This window comes from Delphinapterus leucas, chromosome 16, assembly GCF_059928025.1.
Source record: "Delphinapterus leucas isolate spDelLeu-1000000601 "Yukka" chromosome 16, BTC_Dleu_Yukka2, whole genome shotgun sequence".
Classification (NCBI taxonomy): Eukaryota; Metazoa; Chordata; class Mammalia; order Artiodactyla; family Monodontidae; genus Delphinapterus; species Delphinapterus leucas.
Window position 1 is genome coordinate 13,104,337 of NC_143144.1, and position 20,767 is coordinate 13,125,103.

The 20,767-nt window shown below is 39.7% G+C and overlaps 2 protein-coding genes across 2 annotated transcripts in view; both read left to right on the forward strand.

The window, feature by feature from the left end:
- LOC111163992 (uncharacterized) overlaps positions 1–6,147 on the forward strand; it is a 48,869-nt gene extending 42,722 nt beyond the window's left edge. The window contains exon 5 of the mRNA XM_022553246.3: positions 680–6,147. Coding sequence (XP_022408954.3) covers positions 680–2,766 — 2,087 coding nt within the window. The 3' untranslated portion in view covers positions 2,767–6,147. The remainder of the gene's footprint in view (positions 1–679) is intronic.
- Positions 6,148–6,247: 100 nt separating this feature from the next.
- Positions 6,248–20,767, forward strand: part of LOC111163995 (uncharacterized) — an 86,416-nt gene continuing 71,896 nt past the window's right edge. The window contains exons 1-2 of the mRNA XM_089897481.1: positions 6,248–8,754; positions 9,265–9,421. The gene's annotated coding sequence lies outside the window, so the exon portion shown is untranslated. The remainder of the gene's footprint in view (positions 8,755–9,264; positions 9,422–20,767) is intronic.

The window sequence follows — 20,767 nt, forward strand, 5'->3', positions numbered from 1 at the left end:
CATACTACAAGTCCCTTCATTCGGGTTTCCCAGTAGTCTGAGCTCTATCAGAACTGTGACATCATCTCAGTATTTTCCCACTCACAGTGGAACTTTTTCTTGCTGGGAGTAATTTTTATTTGTGGTTAATCACCTCTAAGTTTTCTGTCTCTTGTTTTACATGTGTTTACCACAGTCTCCAGCTGACTCTTTTCGTAGATACGGGCTCTATCTCAGTTTCTTCTGTATTTGAATATTTATTTCCTTACTTAGTGGTGATATGAAGTTAGTAGTATTCTGTATCTCCTAGTTGTGCCAAAGTCATGGATTGTTGTTGGTACTTTTATTTGTTCTCCTTATATTGATCTTTTTAGTTTTTTGGAAGATTCATGGAGAGATTCAAATTTAAAGAGTTTCTGTTATTCCTCAGATGTTGGAAACCAAATGTATGTGTTCTAATAACAGTTTCCTCTCCCTTTTTCCACTATACTGGCCTTTTTCTTTCTTGCATTTGTATTTTCACCTGAAACCCTAGAAATAGAAAAAATACATACTTGCAGTTATTTTCATCCCTGGAGAATAGACAAGAAAGCAAAGTCAGCTACAAACAATGTAGGGCATTTGTATATAGGATATAGGTCTCGTTCCATAAGAAATGTGTTAATGTTCATGTGATGAGATTAATTTTTCTTGTTTCTAGAAGTCTGGAAGACTGATCACATGAAAGAAAAGAGCCAAGAAAACCAGCCTAAACATGTGTGGGAAGTTGTATTCATCAATAACAAAATGCTGACTAAAGAACAAGGTAATGTAATAGGAAAACCACTTAACTTGGACACAGATTCTTTTCCTTCCAGAAAAATACTCTGTGGGTGTGACTCATGTGGAATGAACTTGAACTATGTTTCAGAATTCGTTATCAATAAGAAAAACTATTTAGGAAAAAAGACTGATGAATTTAATGCCTGTGGAAAATTGCTACTCAATATTAAACATGAGAAAACTCACACTAGAGAAAAAGGTGAATTTTTTAAAAATGGGAAAACGGTCAGTCATAATGAGGATCCTGTTCAGCTTGAGAAGATTCAAACTTTAGAGCAAAATTTTGAATATAGCATATATCGAGAAACCTTCCTTGAAAAGGCAGTATTGTATGCACACAAAAGAGAGATCACTGAAGGGAATGACTGTGAATATGATGAATATGGGAGAAGGTTCTGTGATAACTCATCCTTCTTGTTCCATCAGATAACTCCCCCAAAGGAAAATCACTATGAACTTAGTAATTGTGGGAAATCCTTATGTGTGAAGTCCACCCTTTTGAAACATCATGGGGCACATTTGAAATACTATGAATGTGATGAAAGTGGGAATAATTTCAGGAGGAAGTTGTACCTCTCACAGCTTCAGAAAACTCATACAGGAGAGAAACACTTTGAATGTAATGAATGTGGGAAAGCTTTTTGGGAGAAGTCACACCTCACTCGACATCAGAGGATACACACGGGAGAGAAACGCTTTCAATGTAATGAATGTGGAAAAACTTTCTGGGAGAAGTCAAACCTCACTAAACATCAGAGATCACACACAGGGGAGAAACCCTATGAATGCAGTGAATGTGGGAAAGCCTTCAGCCACAAGTCAGCCCTCACATTACACCAGAGAACACATACGGGGGAGAAACCCTATCAGTGTAATGCATGTGGGAAAACTTTTTACCAGAAGTCAGACCTCACTAAACATCATAGAACACACACAGGACTGAAACCCTATGAATGTTATGAATGTGGGAAATCCTTCTGTATGAATTCACACCTTACAGTACATCAGAGAACTCATACAGGTGAGAAACCCTTTGAGTGTCCTGAGTGTGGGAAATCTTTCTGTCAGAAGTCACATCTTACACAACATCAGAGAACACACTTAGGAGATAAACCCTATGAATGCAGTGCATGTGGGAAAACTTTCTACCACAAGTCAGTACTCACCAGGCATCAGATAATTCATACAGGGTTGAAACCTTATGAATGTTATGAATGTGGGAAAACCTTCTGCTTGAAGTCTGACCTTACGGTACATCAGAGAACTCACACAGGGGAGAAACCCTTTGCATGCCCTGAATGTGGGAAATTTTTCAGCCATAAGTCAACCCTCTCTCAACACTATAGAACCCATACAGGGGAGAAACCCTATGAATGTCATGAATGTGGAAAAATCTTCTATAATAAATCATACCTAACTAAACATAACAGAACACATACAGGGGAGAAACCCTATGAGTGTGGTGAATGTGGGAAAACCTTCTGCCAGAAATCACAGCTCACTCAGCACCAGAGAATTCACATAGGGGAGAAACCCTATGAATGTAGTGAATGTGGAAAGGCTTTCTGCCATAAGTCAGCTCTAATTGTACATCAGAGAACGCATACAGAAGAAAAACCCTATAAATGTAATGAATGTGGAAAATCTTTTTGTGTGAAATCAGGACTCACTTTGCATCAGAGAAAACACACAGGGGAAAAGCCTTATGAATGTAATGAATGTGGGAAATCCTTCAGTCACAAATCATCCCTCACGGTGCATAACAGGGCTCACACAGGGGAGAAATCTTGTCAATGTAATGAATGTGGGAAAGTTTTTTATCGTAAATCGGACCTTGCTAAACATCAGAGATCACACACAGGGGAGAAGCCCTATGAATGTAACACATGTGGGAAAACGTTCTCTCAGAAGTCAAACCTCATTGTACATCAGAGAACACACACAGGAGAAAAATCTTATGATTGAAGCGAATATTAGAAATGTTGAGCATTTCAGACAATTCACACCATGGAGAAAGCTCTGTTGACATCCTGAATGTTCAGTAACCTTCATCCACAAACTGGCCTTATTTTACTCTAAAGTAATGACATGGGACATATCTCTAGACTGCAACAAGTATAGAACAGTCTTGTTAAGAGGTAACATTCCATTGAACGTCACGTAACTAATACTGGCATAAAACCTCACAGATATTTTGATGTTGTAAAAATTGTAGCAAAAATACAAACTAGGTTATGTCATAATTTATGTTGGGGAGAAGTCTGTCCATTTGAGACATATGGTTTGAAGATTTTCTTTAGAGGTAATCAAACATTAGAAGTTAGAAGTTGTGTTTTGGTTTTGATGTCATAGTTATTTTTAGGAAACATAATTTATAGATGTATATTGTGCAATGTAAAGCTTTAAAGACTAAAAAAAAAAAGAGTAAAATAGACTCACAAGAAGTTGCAGTAATAGTACATAAAATTCTCATGTGCCCTTTACGAAGCTTCCTCTAATAGTATTGTTACATAACCATAGCAAGTGCAAGGAATTGATGGTACTCTACTACTAAGTCAGATACGGACCTTATTCATATTTCACCAGGTAGTCTGTGTGTTTATGTGTGTATTTCTATGAAATTTTATGGCTTATATATTTGAGTTAACCTTCACAGGTTGCAAAATCAAAAAGGAATCTGGAGTCTGTATTACAATAAGATTATAAAGGAATCAGGATTTCACAATAAGAAGTTTCCTTGTATTAATAATCACAGCTTTTCTGCCACCCTGATTTTGGCAACCATTTGAATATGAAGCTTTTTAAAAGCAGAGATAAATTGAGTAATTAGGGCAACAGCATTAAACACCTGTGAAGTATCCCTTAAGTTCACAGGGCTTAGGTATGTACGTTATATAAACTATATGTTTCCTACACAAAACAGAACTTAATGAAATTGTGAATAGAAAATAGATACTCCTAGTTTAGCAGTTGTTAACAACATTAGGCACATCTCCCATGTGTATAGGGCCTGGAGCAACAGTTCAATAAAAGGAAGCCCACAAAGCTAATGTCTAACATCTTAAAACTTATATATCAAAATAACTGAATGTTCAATAAAATGTATTCAATGCATGGCGATATCTAGGCCCTACTCCCCTTGCCCCTTTTCTCTTTTCACCCATGGTTCATCGCAAACCATGATGTGCCTTGAGTATACATATGTAAATACTCTAGCCTTCAGCCTAAATTTATCCAAACCCTGTGTAAGCAACTGCTTTCCAAGACAGGGTCCAGGAAAGAAGCCTCAGACTAGATGACACTCAGGGCTGTAAATTAGACTGTAAATTCAAGGGTCTGATGTACCCAGAGATCTGGGCCCTTAATGACTGTTGGTTCTGTGAGAAGGAGGATTGAGCCTGGAGCAGGGCCAGAGTAGAACTAGAGTGGTGCTTTTATTGACGGGGCAAAGGTGATGTACTAAATTACATGATCAGATTATGTAAATAATTAGGTTAAGCTAATAATCTAAGATTACATAACCAAATGATCTTAGATTGCACACAGAGTCTAAGCTTCCATTTTAGGAAACTGGACAAAGAAGAGCAAATTAAGTCCAAGGAATAAAAAACAAAAGAATAATGAGAATTAGGGCAGGTATCAGAGTAATTGAAAACAGGAAACCAATAGAGAAAATCAGTAAAACCAAAAGCTGGTTCTTTGAGAAGGTCAATAAAATTGATAAATCTCTAGCCAGTTTAACTAAGAAAAACAGAAGACACAAGTTGCTAATACCAGGAATGAAAGAGAGCCATAACTACTGATCCCATGAGCATGAAAAGGATTATAAACAAATGTTATGGACAACTCTGAGCCCACAAATTTGATAACCTAGATGAAATGGACCAATTCCTTGAAAGACACAACCTGCCAAAACTCACAGAAGGATAAACTGGAATAGGCATATATCTATTCAAGAAATTGAATCAATTGTTAATCTTCCAAATCAGAAAGTATTAGGCCCAGATGTTTTCACTGGTGAATTCTACCAAGTTAAGGAAGAGATGGTATCAGTTCTCTACGATATCTAACAGAATGTAAAAGCAGAGAGAATACTTCTTACTCATTGTATGAGGCCAGCATTACCCTAATTATAAAACCAGGGAAAGACATAACAAGAAAGGAAAACTACAGACTAATATCTCATGAACATAGATATAGAAGTTTTCAACAAAATATCTGCAAATTGAATCCAACAATGTATAAAAAGAATTACATGCCGTGATCAAGTGGGATTCATCCAGGTATGCAAGACTGGTTCAACATTTAATAATCAATTAATGTAACCCATCATGTCAACAGGCTAAAGAAGAAATATTATATGATCATATCAATAGGTGCAGAAAAACATTTCAGAAAATCCTAACACCCATTCGTGATAAATAAGAAACTCTCAGTAAGCTAGGAATACTAACTTACTATAAATAAATACTAAGGAATTTCCTTAACTTGGTAATAAACATCTATAAAAATCCTACAGCTAGCATCATACTTAATGGTGAGAAACTAGTTGCTTTCCCAGTAAGATAAGGAACAATGCAAGGAGGTCCCCTCTCACTACACCTTTCCAGCATCCTTCAGGAAGTCCTAGCTAATGCAGTAAGACAAGTAAGGGAAATAAAAGGTACATATTTGGAAGGAAGAGATAAAACTATCTACGTTCACAGATAACATGATTGTCTATGTAGAAGATTCCAGAGAAACAACAACAAAACCTCCTGACACTAGTAAGCAATTACAGCAAGGTTACAGGATATAATGCTCAAGCAGGTGATAAAAAGAAATGAGCTATCAAGTAACAGACACACAGAAGAACCTTAGATGCGTATTGCTAAATGAAAGAAGTCAATCTGAAAAGGCTTTATACTGTATGATTCCAACTGTAATGCGTTCTCATAAAGGCAAAACTGTGGAGACAGCAAGAAGATCATGGGTCCGGGGTGAAGGTGGGAGGGATGAATACTGGATTACAGAGAATTTTTAGGATGGTGAAACTATCCTGTAGGATACTGTAATGGTGGATACATGTCATTGATTTGTCAAAACCTACAAAATGTAAAACACAAAGGGTCAATCCTAATGTAAACTATGGATTTCAGTTGTAAAACTATATCAGTATTGGCTCATCAGTTGTAAAAATGTACCACACTAATGCAAGATACTAATAATATGGAACACTGTGGAGGGAGGTGGAGGTGAAGGGGTATATAGGAATTCTGTGCCTTCTCATTTTTTCTGTAACCCTAAAACTACTCGAAAAAATGGAGTGTATTAAATAAATAAACAACCCTGCTTCATATAACAGTATAGATTAATCTGTGAGGATGCTTTCTTACATATTTACAAAATTGAAAACTCACATCACTCAGTACCAATTTTCCCATGTGGGGTTGGGCTGGGGAGGGGAATGCATTCTCAGAAATCATATATTGACAACCACTGAAGCATATCTTCAATTACAGCTTTCTGCTTTTCTAAGACTTATTACCTTTTTTTGGAATTATCTTAAATTCCTTACCTCTCATTATAACATCTTGTTTCTGTACTAAAGTTTTTGCTTGTCAGTCATATGTATTTGCACTGCAGCTATAATCGCCGCTAATGAATATTTGGGTTGTTTCTATAGTCTTCATAATACTTTATTTATTTTAATATTTATTTATTTGTTTGGCTGTGCTTTGGGTTGTTTTTATAGTCTTCATAATACTTTGTTTATTTTAATATTTATTTAATTATTTATTTGGCTGTGCTGGGTCTTGGTTGCAGCCTGCGGGATCTTTGTTGCAGCATGCGGGATCTAGTTTCCTGACCAGGGGTCAAACTCGGACCCCCTGCATTGGGAGTGCGGGGTTTTAATCACTGGACCACCAGGGAAGTCCCCAAAATACTTTAAATTATAGCAACTTAAGGCCCAGTGTAATAGAGTCTCTTAACACCTGAAACTAAAAGGGCCTCTAATGTCCTAACTGCACATTTCCCTCCCCATTCTACTCCCACAGATAAGGTCCTGTAATCAGACAGTCCTCCTGTTTTACCAAGGCAACCAGGTGTACCTGTGGTTCTTGCTTTTCCCTGAGTAGCGAGTTTCACTTCCCTACCAGCCCGCAAGATTATTCAGAAAAGCCAGTCCCATCCTCTCACAGGAACCAGGGGTAGCTGCATCCTCTTGATAGTACAGAGCCATTTCCCACAACCCCTAGTTGTTCCCTCTGTTCCCAGGTGCGCTACCTGTGTGACCTTGGATGGCATGTGGTGCCCTCTTGCCTGGCCTGTGAATATGCATAACTAGTAAACTTATGTAGATCTCACCTGTCCAGTGTGAGATGTCATGTGTTCAGCTATTCCATTACCCCAGGGCAGGAATCCTGCCACCAACAGAGTGACTAGAAGGCAGTTAATACAGTTGGCATCATGAGCAGGATTATCCATCCAAGACAGGTCACCTAGTCAGTATTAGCTCATTGCTCTTGGCTAACTGGTTCTGTGATGTGGCAGAGGCCACTTGGGATAGAACCACCAATCGCTGGTAGGCTTGCACTTTGGCCTGCTCTGCTCTGTGGTCTTTTGGAGTGTCGCTCTCCCTTCCCACTCTGAGAGGCTGTTGTCGCTAAGAGAGAATTATTAATTGGCTATGCCCCTGTGTGGCTTGCCATTGGGTTCAGTCTGTTTGGCAGGTGGTCTCTGAGCTACCTATGAGGCCGGCTGCTGGACTTTGATACTCTCCCTTGTAACCACCCAGAAGGTCCATGCCATGGGTGATTGGATAGAGACAGAAACTGGAAGCCGAGACTTTACATGGCTAGAAATCCAAAATAACCGAGGAAATTTGCACAGAGAAAACAGAAAGAAACCTGCGTGGCAGAAAAAAAGACCACAGCCATGGCAGACAGAGGATGTTCAATCAGTCAACCTCTGGGTTATGGGCCCAGCATGCTTTTGCTGCACCACCTGCTACCTATTTCTGTGTTGTAAAAAAAAAAAAAAAAGAAAAAGAAAAAAAATTCTGTGCTCGTAGTTAGAGGGGAAAACTCCCATCCTGTGGCACAGCAAAGACGTTAATTCAAATGCAACTTAAGCCTGGGATCCTTAAGCCATATGCAGAAACCATTGCCATGGAGCAGGCCCCTAACCCTGACGATCCTGATCGGACACTCTCTGGAGACGGAAATTTGTAAGTTTGATTAGAGTAAAAAGAACCCCTCCTCCTCAGAAGTATATCCAGTAACCACAAAAAGAAAAGAAATGGAAAGAAAGAATGAAGGGAGGGAGGCAGACTTAGACACAGGGAGAGGAAACAACAGAATAACTGATACAAAGGTCCACAGTTTTTTGTTTTTGTTTTTAATTGAGGTATAGTTGCTGTACAATATTATGTAAGTTAGGTCCACAGTTTGACCCAATTGGAAATCCAGAATTTACTAATATAATTTATACAACAAAAGATAAAAGGGTGCTGATTGGCTTTTATACCTTCCAAATTAACTTTAGTGTTAACTCTAGTATCTGCTGAAATGTACCATTGTCAAACTTTCATGGCCTTAATACAGGGTTCAAGTTATAGTTATAGCTGAGCATCCCACTAAATGTAATCACGTTACCCCTAAAATCTTAAGAGGAGTTATTGAACATAAAATAGTGTTATAGACTCAATTGTGTATTGCTCCAAAATTCGTAATGTTGAAATCTAATCGCCAGTGTGATGGTATTTGGAGGTTGGGCTTTTGAGGGTGATTGGGTTATGAGGACAGAGCCCTTATGAATGGGGTTAGTGCCCTTACAATAGAAACTCCAGAGAATTCCCTTGCTGCTTCTGTCATATGAGGACTTAGGAAAAGACAGCCATCTGTGAACCAGGAAGTGGGTCCTCACCAGACATCTGGCACCTTGATCTTGGACTTCTCAGCCTCTAGAACTGTGAGAAATAAATTTTTGTTGTTTATAAGGCACCCAGTCCATTGTATTTTATTATAGCAGCCCAAACAGACTGAGTCATTGAGAAGAAATAGACAGTATTTCTGTTGGTTAAGGTGAAACATCCTAAGATTCATGGTACCCATTGATTTAATTTTAACATAATCCCATAGAAGGCATGGATGCTCTGATCCAGTGAATAATAAAATTATATTTTTGGCACTTACAAATTGACAAAATGGGACCCCGTGTACCGTATACCCCAACTGAAACCATTATAAAGACCTATCTAGAGAAGTGGTTATCACCTCTGCTTCTCTGTTTAATGGTCCAGTTTAGCTTATTCTTAGTCTGGAAATAATGATGGTGCTTCACAAGGGATTATCACAACCTTAATGCTATGGCCCATCTGTTAAGGACCCAGTACCCAATTTATTAAAATTATTGCTTCCATCCAAATAGCAAGTAGTAAATATTTTCTTATTCCAGGTTTGGCTAATATGTTCTGTTCAGTGCTCTTTTCAACAGCCTCTCAGCCACAGTTTGCCTTCACCTCTGAAGGGACACCAGACACCTTTACCAGGCTACCCGTGGGATACCTCAGCAACTCTGCCATTGCAGTCTTCGTGGGCAATACCTTAACTGCATCCAGTTTTCTCCAGGAGCACAGGTATGACATTACATTGATGACATACTCCTCTGAGGAAATTCGTTTCACAAATCCACTTGGGACATATAAATACCCACAGAAGAACTCACAAAAAGAGGCATGTTATTTCACCACACATAACACAAAGATCTACCCCCTCAGTTAAGTTCCTGAAAATTATTTGTAAACCAAGGGCCGCTCCATCCCTGACACCGTCAAGAAACAGCTATTGACTGTTTTTTTTGTTTTTTTTTTTCATTGTGTGTTCTTAACACACACAGTGTTAATACAGATATGTCCTTTAGTCCTTTTTGGGTTCTGTAGGCAACATACTTCCCCACTTAAAATTTTTTTTTAATCTCACTGATGCTGTTACTTTCAAATTGGCCCAACTTGTATAGGGCCTCCTCCAAAAGCAGGCTCAAGAATCAGTCCAAATTGAAATCAACAGGTACTCCCATTCATGCCCCCAGAGACTCTTTCACTGTGGGGGCTTTAGCAGCCTCCTGGAATCCAAACCAAGGCTGCAAGGAATACCGTGCTGGTGGATGAGGCATTCTGTAAATCTCTTGATGTTGGTTTTGACAGATGCATTGCAGGCAGGGAAGGCAAATCCATGTACTCCAAATCTTTTGATGGTAGGTACAAAATACCATCTGTTTTGTGATGGGAATGATCTAATGCAGTCACCCTGATAAGTAGCTAAACTGATCCATCCACGGAATGGTGCCAAGTTGGTTGGTAATTGGTGGTCTCTACTGCTGGCAGATTAGGCACTTAACAGGGACTTTAGCCAGATCGGCCTTGACGAGAGTAAGTCCATTTTGCTGAGCCCATGCATAATCTCTTTCACTCCCGCTGCGGCCACTTCATTCATGAGCCCACTGGGCAATGCCGAAAGAGGCTGGGAAAAGGGCCTGACTGAAAGAAGGAGATGGGCATCCACAGAATGTGTCCTTAATTATTCAGTCCTCCAGTGAGGTTACTCTTTGGTGAGCATTCACATGGTACACAAATACCTTCACTCTGCCCATTTGGAAAGGTCTGGGCATGCACCTCTTCCCAAGAACTTTTCAAAGATTTTCCAGGGTACCCCTTCTTAGTCCTTGACCATTTAGCTGAACCATTAGCCACTGTACATAAATACGTGTAGACCCATAACTTTGGCCATCTCTGCTTCCAGGCAAAATAAACCAGGTGCACTGCTCACATTTCTTCCCCTTTGGATGATTTCCTTTTACCACTGACTTTCAGGGCCATCTCAGAGTGGGGCTGCATACTGTGCAGAATCATCTAACCCAAGCCTGAGGTTTTTTCTTTCTCAGTCATCTGGTCATAGGGAACTCCTCATGAGGCCATAGCTGTGGATTTGGGGGTGGGGGGCATGGGGTTAACAGATATACTGAAAGCATTTGTAGGCATTGAGGATCTCGGCTCCATTGAAATCTGTTCTTATTTTCCTGTCCCAGTTTTCAGGATTCTGTTCCCTACCAGTCAATGCCCTAACTTGTAATGAGGCCGTGTAAGGTTGGAAATTCAGTTTACATAGTAATTAAGCTACCCAACAGATTTGTCACTGGGTTTCCTTTCATAAATCTCAGCCCTGCAGCTTTAGGGGATGAGGTGCTTTCAAGATTATCATTGAAGCTTTAAGGTCCCTGTGTGGATCTTGAGCTGGGAATTTAAATCCCCGAGCTTCTCATCTTCTTTCCCCAAAGTTCTCCAGCACATTTAGAAGTAACAACCAGTTCCATTATACTCCTTGTGTTCACTAAAATATCTAGGGGAGAAAATACTTGATTTCCCAGAGCCTTGCTTTCTATAGGCACTTGATTACAGGTATCTAAAGGTAATAATTTGTGTATCTGTATTGCCACTGCATGTCATGGACTATCAGTGCCCCTTTACAACTGAAACAGGATCTTTAATAGCTTTAAATCTGACTCTAGTCAGATAACAGCATCTAATTAAGAAATACCAGACCCAGTTCAGAAAAGCCAGACCTAATTTGGTACAAATTTATGATTCAAGAAGGATTTAATTAGAGACATAGAACCATAAGAAGAGTGTGTATGTCTAAAGGGATTTATTACAGGGCTTTGGCTTTCTACAGCTGTGGGAACTGGTTAAGCAGTCTCTATAAGGTTGTTGTCTTCATGTCTGATGAAGGCGCTTGAAGTCCACAAGGCAGACAATAAGGAAAGGAAGGTGGATGTAATGTGGAAGAGAGCAAAAACAAACAAGAACTCACAACCATGAGTGGCGCCGACGAGGATGGGTTAAAACTGGAGTCAGTTCTCATTGCCTCTGACCTTGATGGTGTGGTGTCCTACAGAAGCTTGGCCCCTCAGTCACTGAGGTGGTGTGTGCATCAGAGGAGCTGAAGGATCCATGTGGAACACAGTCCTAGAGGTGTCTCATGCCAATGAGGTGGTCAGTAGATCACCAATAGCACGTGTGAGATACAAAATGGCTGTTACATCACTTATGCCCTCCAAGTCTTGCACAAGAATCTCTTTTATGGTCCACCCCATGGGAAACATATAGGAAAAGGAATTTTGGGAAATGTAATTCAGTCTCGCCTAGGTAACACATTACAGAGCAACCACATTGGCCTATGAAGGAACTGTGAAATCAGTTCAATGAATCAGAGCTAACATTTTTAAAGAAATAAAACATAATATCAGAATTCATTATAGATATAGGTAAATACTGTTTTATGAAAAATATTTAAGGTCAGTTATATGTTATTCTGGACTGAAGTGGTTTTCCCCCAGATCCATCCTAATGCGACTGTTTTGGAGGTAGAGCCCTTAAAGAGAGAAAGTTAAATGAGGTCATAAGGGTGGGGCCCTAATCCAACATGACTGGAGTCCTTATAAAAAGAGGAGGAGACCCAAGGACGATCATTGCACAAAGAAAAGGCCATGCAAGGACACAGCGAGAAGGCAGCCATTTGCAAGCCAAGGAGAGAGGCCTCAGGAGAAAACAAATCTACCAACACCTTGACCTTGGACTTCCAGCTTCCAAAACCGAGCCAAATAAATTTCAGTTAAGTCACCTAGTCTGTGGTGATATTTTGTTATGGCAGCTGAATGTTTGTGTCCCACCACCCCAATTCATATGTTGAAATTTAATCTCCAGTGTGATGGCATTAGAAGGTGGGACAGTTGGGAAGTGATTATGTCTGGAGAGTGGAGCCCTCATGAATGGGAACCCCAGCCTTTCCACCATGTGAGGACACAGTGAGAAATTGCTGTCTGTTAACCAGGAAGACAGTTCTCACCAGAATGCAACCATACTTGTGCATTGATCTTGGACTTCCCAGCCTCCAGAACTGTGCAAAATAAATTTCTGTTGTTTATAAGCTATCCAGTCTGTGGTGTTTTGTTATAGCAGCCTGAATGACTAAGGCAGCAGCCTTAGCAGACTAGTACATGTGTGTACTAAAGATTGAATCAGTCTTCTGGCAGCTTTTTATAAAAAAACTAAGACAATCTTTCTAGAGCGGTTTCAGGTTCATAGCAAAATTAAGGGGAAGGTACAGAGAGTTCCCATTTCCCACACACGCACAGCCTCCCGTGTTATCAACATCCCGCACCAGAGTGATGTGTATGTTATAATTGATGAGCCTACATTGACACATCATAAAAGCCCATCATTTACATTGCAGTTCACTCTTGGTATTGTACATCCTATGGTTTGGACAAATGTATTGATGACATTTACCCATCATTATGGTATACTGAGTATTTTCACTGCCCTAGAATTCCTCCGCATGCTGCCTTTTCGTCCTTCCATCTCCACCCCAACTCCTGATTTTTTTATTGTCTCCATAGTTCTTTGTTTTCTGTAAACACTTTATCCCACTTTAATACTTTAGTTTTTTGCCAAGGTATCATTTAGTATACAAAATATTTTACTTAGTCTCTTTATTATTTTATAGTCCCTCACTAGAATATAAACTCCATCAGAACTGGGAGTTTTATCTATTTTACGCACTACTATGAATCCAGTGCCTAAAACTGGCACATCGTCAATAGTCAATGAGTGAGGGGCTTCCCTGGTGGTCCAGTGGTAAAGAATCTGCCTTCCAGTGCAGGGGACACGGGTTCAATGCCTGGTCGGGGAACTGAGATCCCACATGCCACGGGGCAACTAAACCTGCGTGCCGCAACTACTGAGCTCGCACGCCTCAACTAGAGAGGGCTGCGTGCCACAAACAGCAGAGCCGACGCGCTCTGGAACTCACGCACCACAACTACAGAGCCCGTGCACCCTGGAGCCTGCTTGCCACAACTAGAGAAAACCTGCGCGTCGCAACGAAGAGCCCACACGCTGAAACCTAAGATCCTGCGTGCCTCAACCAAGATCCCACGTGCTGCAACTAAGGCCGTACGCAGCCAAAAATCTTATAAAAAAATGTTGAATGAATGTATTGGATCATGAATTTAAATGTATTTCTTACTGTAAATTGAGGTTGAAGATATTTGCAAACTTTGGCAATGTCTTACAGAAGTAAAAGTAGTCTTATCATACAATTCAGCCATTGCTCTCCTGGGTAATTAACTTATTTGAAAATTTAGATTCACACAGAAGCCTGCATATGAATATTTATAGCAGGTTTATTTCCAAAATTGGAAGTAACCACGATATGCTTCAGTAGGTGAATGGTTAAGCAAACTGTGGTACATCTGTACAATGGAATATTATTCATTGATAAGAAGCGAGGTGTTAAGTCACTAAAAATCATGGAGGAATCTTAAATGCATATTGCTTAGTGAAAGAAGTCAGTCTGAAAGAGCTGTACAATGTATGATTCATGTTATATGACCTTGGAAGAGGCAAAACTATAGAGATAGTAAAAAGATAAGTATTTGCAAGACCTTTAGGGGGACGTTGGGAGGGTTAAATAGATGAAGCACAGAATATTTTTTCCTGATTGGTGAAGCTGTTTATTATTCTGTGTGATACCATAATGATAGATACATGACATTATGCATTTGTCCAAACCCACAGAAGTTTACAGCACAAATAGGGAGCCTTAATGTAGGCAAATTTAAAAATCATTGAGGAGTTCAAGGAATACCAGGAAGTATTGCAGACTATGACAAGAGAATCTATGTAACAACTTCCCTGAAGGAGGTGGGCAGAAAAGGTGCTAACTAACTTTGGAAATGAGACTGTTAGCCTCAAGACAAAAGAAACTACACATAAGCACTCTAGGTGATAAAGTTGTTTTCCATGGGGTACAGGTTAGCAATTCTGATTTATACTGGAATGGAACAGTTAAGTAAGTGGATGGCAGATGAGGGAGCCAGGTTTATCACTATTGCATTGGAAGGTTACATATCAGCGAGAAGAGGAGGCTAGAATGATCCACGTGGTACTCTGGATTAGAGTTGGAAACATCAGTATGAACTCATGTTTAATTTAATATAGATACATATGGTTATATATGAGAATTATATAAATAGGCTTATGTACACGTTAGTATACACAAAATATTCCCTTGCTCTGTCATCTGAGACTATAAAAACACCAAAACCCTAATAGCAGTATGTACATGCAGTGCCCAGATCTTGGTTCCTAAAACCATATTCCCATAAAAGGAACCAGGGCTTCTTGGAGAAGTTGCTGATTGTAGGACTTGGGCAGGAAATAAATAGAAGAAGCCTGGAGCATCTTATAGTACCAGAATGTAAGGAAGTGCTCAAACAAAAAAATACCACCTTGATGAGGATATGTCAGAGGACCACAGGAGCCAATCATACTGATACAAATTATTAAATAAATGGGGGAGAACAGATTTCCTATGTAAAATTCCAAATAATTTATGTAGATTGCCACCAAGGAGGAAGAGCATAACTCCCCATTCCTGTGGCTGTGCATGGTTACTTCTAAAGTGTACCGTATGGAAAGAAAGACATAAAAATATAACAACCATGGAGAAACTGGACAAACAAGTGATCCAGGTCAGTATCAGCAGTGGTAGGTCATGTTGATGGTGTGTACCTCTGGTCTGATGTGATGAAAGTGGCATTTTATGTGCTTTTCCTCCCCAAATCCCACAACCACAGTTTAATCTTAAGAAAAATTTCAAATTTCAGCCAAGAGGCATACTGAAAAGTATCTGACCAGTACATCTCAAAACTGTGAAGTTCATACAAAACAAGGAAAATCTGAGAAACTGTCATAGCCAAGAAATGCTTAAGTTGATATGACAACCAAATGTAATGTGATATTCTGGATGGGGTCCTGGAACAGTAGACGACATTAGATGAAAACCAAGGAAATCTGAGTAAAGTGTGGATGTTAGTTAATAGTAATTGATCAATATTGGTTCATTAATTGTAACAAATGTGTCATGCTGATATAAACTGTTAATCATATTGGGAGCTAGATAGTGTGGGTTATATGAGAACTCGCTGTACTGTCTTTTCTATAAATCTAAAATTATTCTAACAAAGTCTATATATAAAAATGTAATGATAGAATTAGGACATCATTATTTTGCCTCGTCCAGTGAATTAATGGCATCATCAGTTGTTACAAAGAGAGACTACTAGTTAATTACATGCCTCATGGTAAAAGAACACACACTGCACATGGTCTTGCTAAAGTGATCACCCTCAGCATGATTAGGCCTGTCAATCCAGCAGCCAGTTTGCATGGAATACAGAGGACAAAGGAACACTGACTGCACCATGAATGTGTAAGCAGCAAAATCTGGCCTGCACCATGTCAGATGCCCCAGGTTTTTCAAAGCCAAATTGAAAAGAACAGAAAGCTATAGAAGAAAATCTGTAGAAAAAATTGAAAGCCATAATCAGTTCTTATTTTTTTGCTTTTTTAAATGGGAAAGACTAAACTATAATTCTAGAGATGCACACTTAGAGATAACACATGTTGTAAAGAAACGAAAAAAAATGACTCTAAAATTCAAGATGGTATTACTATGGGGAGAAGTAAATTGGGCAAGGGAAAGATTTTTAGGGTGGCTGGTAAAGTTCTATTTCTTGACCTAGTGGTAATTACTAGGATGTTTGCCTAATAACATTTATTTATGCTGTATATTTGTATGGTTTTCTGTATATGTGTTTTATTTAGTAAAAAAGTTTTGTTTTGTTTTTTTGCGGTACGCGGGCCTCTCACTGTTGTGGCCTCTCCCGTTGCGGAGCACAGGCCCCGGACGCGCAGGCCCAGCGGCCATGGCTCACAGGCCCAGCCACTCTGCAGCATGTGGGATCTTCCCGGACCGGGGCAAGAACCCGTGTCCCCTGCATCGGCAGGCGGACTTTCAACCACTGCGCCACCAGGGAAGCCCTAAAAAAAGATTTTTAAAAATTGAATATACGGGATGAATTGGAGTTCAGGTGAGGAAGGGAAACCAGGAAGGAGTCTTTTATAGTAGTTTAGATGAGAAGTGATGAATGCCTAGTATGAGGAAATGGTGGTGTGGAAGGGCTCTAAATAAGAGAGAAAGGCAAGAGGCAATGAGTAAGATTGAGTAGACATTTGGGTGTTTGGTGTGAGATAGAGACAGATCAGGGAGTAGGTATCTTATATCGAGAAGACTTGAACTTTTATTCTTTTGAAAAGAGCAGGATGTAATAATAGTTTCCACGGGGAACCAAAGGGCAGAGAGTAGGTGCTGAGCTTTGTTTTATTCATCTTCCTTCCACACTTTCTTCTTATCAGTCTGATGCTTGAGAGCAAAAAAAGTTTTTTCATTTTCTTCAATTCTGCCTCCCTCTATTAACTGCAGCCCTTCAGTGTAACTTCACCGTCTCTGCTATCTATAGAACAGAAGCTGAGGAGTCTGAGGTATCTTCATTCCAAGTGGATTTTATAAGATCACATATATGGAATTACATGAGTGCATGCACATTTATTTAATGGTTTCTTGGCTGTTACTGTTACTTTCAAATAAAGTGACCCTAACTGATATTGACATGTAATTCAATGATAGAGGTATAATTGCCTATAAACGTAGAAGAAAATTAAATGACCCCATCCTCTTTTAAAATAGGCATAATTAAATTAAATATGCATAAACTCCAGAGAGATTGATTGGTTTTAAGGAATTGGCTCACAAGAAGTGAGCTTACCAAAGGCTCCAAACAGCATCCCTATCTGCCACTAACACTTCATGCATGTATAGAAGGGATATCTTGACATGCTCTACACCACTGAACCCCTAGAAGTTTCACTAAGGTAAAATTCCCCTGAATTTTTTCAGATTTATTTTTCACCTTTTGACATGCAAATATATTTCTGCTCTCTTTCTCTTGTCCTTCTGGGACTTCCATAATGTATTGCATATATTGGTTTTCATCCATGGATTGTTGTTAAATTGGTGTCTCTAGGGAGAGAGAGGGCTGGAATCTTATTTTTGCCATCTTGCCGATTTTCCATTTATTTAGATCTTTAAAAATCTTTCAGTGAACTTTTCATCAGGCAAGCCTTGTACAGGTCTTTCAGTTTTCTTTGTAGAAATGTTACACTCCTTTTGTTAAATTCACTCCTAAGAATTGTTTTCTTTTGATGCTATTGCAAATGAGTTTGTTTTCTTAATTTTGTTTTTGGATTGCTCATTGCTAGTGTATACAAGATCAATTGATATATATATATATATAGATCTTGTGTCCTGTAACTGCTGAATTCATTTATTCTAATATTTTTCAGTGGGTTTCTAAGCATTTTCTGTATACAAGGTCATGCCATCTGCATATAGCAATAGCATTACCTCTTTATTTCCCATCTGTATGCTTTTTTTTGCATCTTCTTTCCTAATTGCCGTAAGACCTTCAGTACAATATTAACTAGAAGTGGTGAGAGTGGTGTAAGGGCAAATAGAAATGAAAAATAAGAGGATTATTATTCTCTGTTAAAAATAATGGAAGAGACATCCCCGCTTCGTTTTTGTAGAGCATTTTCCTTTGTAAACTTGTAAATTCTTTATCCCTTTGAGATGAATATGAACCTTTTAAAAAGCCTCTTGGCAGTTTTGCACCCCTACAGAGTATCTTTCTCAAGGAGCCTCAGAGCCATCTCTTTGAAATACTTCTAGGGAGATAGCACTCCTTTTTCCCAGTTTCTGGCTTAGGGTGGGAGCCTAACTTCAACGGGTGCCTTGCTCCAAGTTGCAAAACTGCCTCTTGTCATAAAGATATGAGAAGCTTGTTTTTCCTTTTATAAAGACAACAGATGGTCATCCCAATTACCAGACGAATTTTGGGTGAACTGTGCAATAAATGGTACTGTCAAGTCCTCTTACTTAAGGACTAGTTATTGTTTATCTTGAGAACATGTATGTAATGAGTTGTACCTGCTTGGCTTTATAAAAGGGTGAGATTTCTCTCTGTCTTTGCAGTCTCTTAGCAGATTGCCTGTAATGCACATCACATTCTGGTTTTATGCTTATTCAATAATAAAATTCTTTGTCTTCTACCTTTGGAAGTAGGTTTTCTGTGTTGGGAGAAATTTTTATTTTTAATTATATTTCTCCAACAATTTTGGTAATAAGAATGGGATGAGTCTGGCAGTTCTTGATTTGAGCCAAATCAACTGAAAGTCTGTGGCCTCACAATAGTCAGTAAAAGACCCTAAGTTATTTTAGCTCTATGCTTTTTTGGAATACTGGCTAAACAAACATCCCTGTTCAAATTCAAGATTTTACTATTGAATGAACATGGGTAATAATGGGCTCTAAACTCTCATCAAGATCACCGTATGGTTGGAAAATATGGGAAGCCAGGAATGTTGCCCGCAGGTCTCTTTTTTTTTAAGCAGTTAATATATCTGTCTGTCACATTGGGAATGGGCGTACACGTTGAGACTCCAATCCTGCAGTGGCCAGAGGACAATTCTTTTGATTTGCAGAAGTTCTTAGAAGGACTTTATTCCAGTAAGTGAGTTGCTGATATTTATGGGATGAATATCATTCTAACTATCCTAAGAGGAGTTAAAAATTATTTGGATAGCCAGAAGGAAATATCGAAAAAACAGGAGAGAAAAATGTGAGAATTAAATACATTTTCTCTTTCACAGAACCCTACTCCTCCTCACTCTGCTTGTCCCTCCTCCTGCTTTCCCTGAATGTCTTTACCCCTCCGTGCCTCAAACTGACTCAGGGGAAGAGTGAGGTGATGATCTTTCAGATGGGTGGTTCACTTCAGGGCACAACTTCTTTTTTTTTTTTTTTTTTTTTGCGGTACGCGGGCCTTCCACTGCTGTGGCCTCTCCTGTTGCAGAGCACAGGCTCCGGACACGCAGGCTCGGGGGCCCAGCTGCTCCACGGCATGTGGGATCTTCCCGGACCGGGGCACGAACCCGCGTCCCCTGCATCGGCAGGCGGACTCTCAACCACTGCGCCACCAGGGAAACCCAGGGCACAACTTCTTTAGCTGGTAATAAATTACCTGCTCGGTTTGAGGACACAGAGTTATGTACTTTGTGGCCTAGACTGGGTCCATTTCATGTCTTAGACCAGATGACCCCTTAAGTAGTCCCTTATTATCCACACATAGCTAGGAAGGCACAAATGATAAAGGGAGAATCATGGAAAGATTAAGAGCTTGGATAAAAGAGCCTGCGTAGTAAGGCAACATATGGAGAGTAGCTGTACTAGTCACTTGGAAAAAGGCAAACAAGGTGTTCAACTAATTAATGTAAACACAGGAAGGGAAACCAAAGTGCCCACATGATTCATATTTTTCTTGCCTCAACATGAAGGAAACCAGCCCATCCTATTTGGATCACCAGCACAGCTGATGCCATTGAGAAGCCAGCCAGGACTCCTGGGTAATTCAAGTGTCTTTCTCACCAGCTGATGTTACTCATTTAAAGGCTTCTTTTCCCCAATGCCCCAGAAGACATACACCTTAGTGTGTTTTCAATTTACAGCCCACACATGGGAATGTATACTGATTTATTGCATAGAATTCAGCAACCAGCAGCTGCGTGGAATCCTGTAATTAGCAGATTTTGCTCCTTTGATAGAGCAGTCACGTTAGGGTCTGGAAGATCACTACATAAAGGGGTGTGGTGGCCAGGGGAAGCTGACTCTCTGCCACGCCACCCCTCATAACTGTGGAGTAACTAAGGAAGTTACGAACTCTTTGAGAAGGGTTGCTAACAGCTGTACTCGAAGGCTTTCCACTGAAGTTGAGCTGGGAGATATTGCAACAGTGTACCCAGAAGACATGTGAGTCCCCCACTGATTTCCGTCAGTGGTTTGTTGAGGCTTTCTCAAAATTCCCTGATGTGAACCTGGGGTCAGGTCAAAATATGCTCTGGTTTTAGCAACCTTTGTTTTGACTCTCTAGCCAACTGTCCAAATGCAAATTAAGGAAAAGTGGGAGG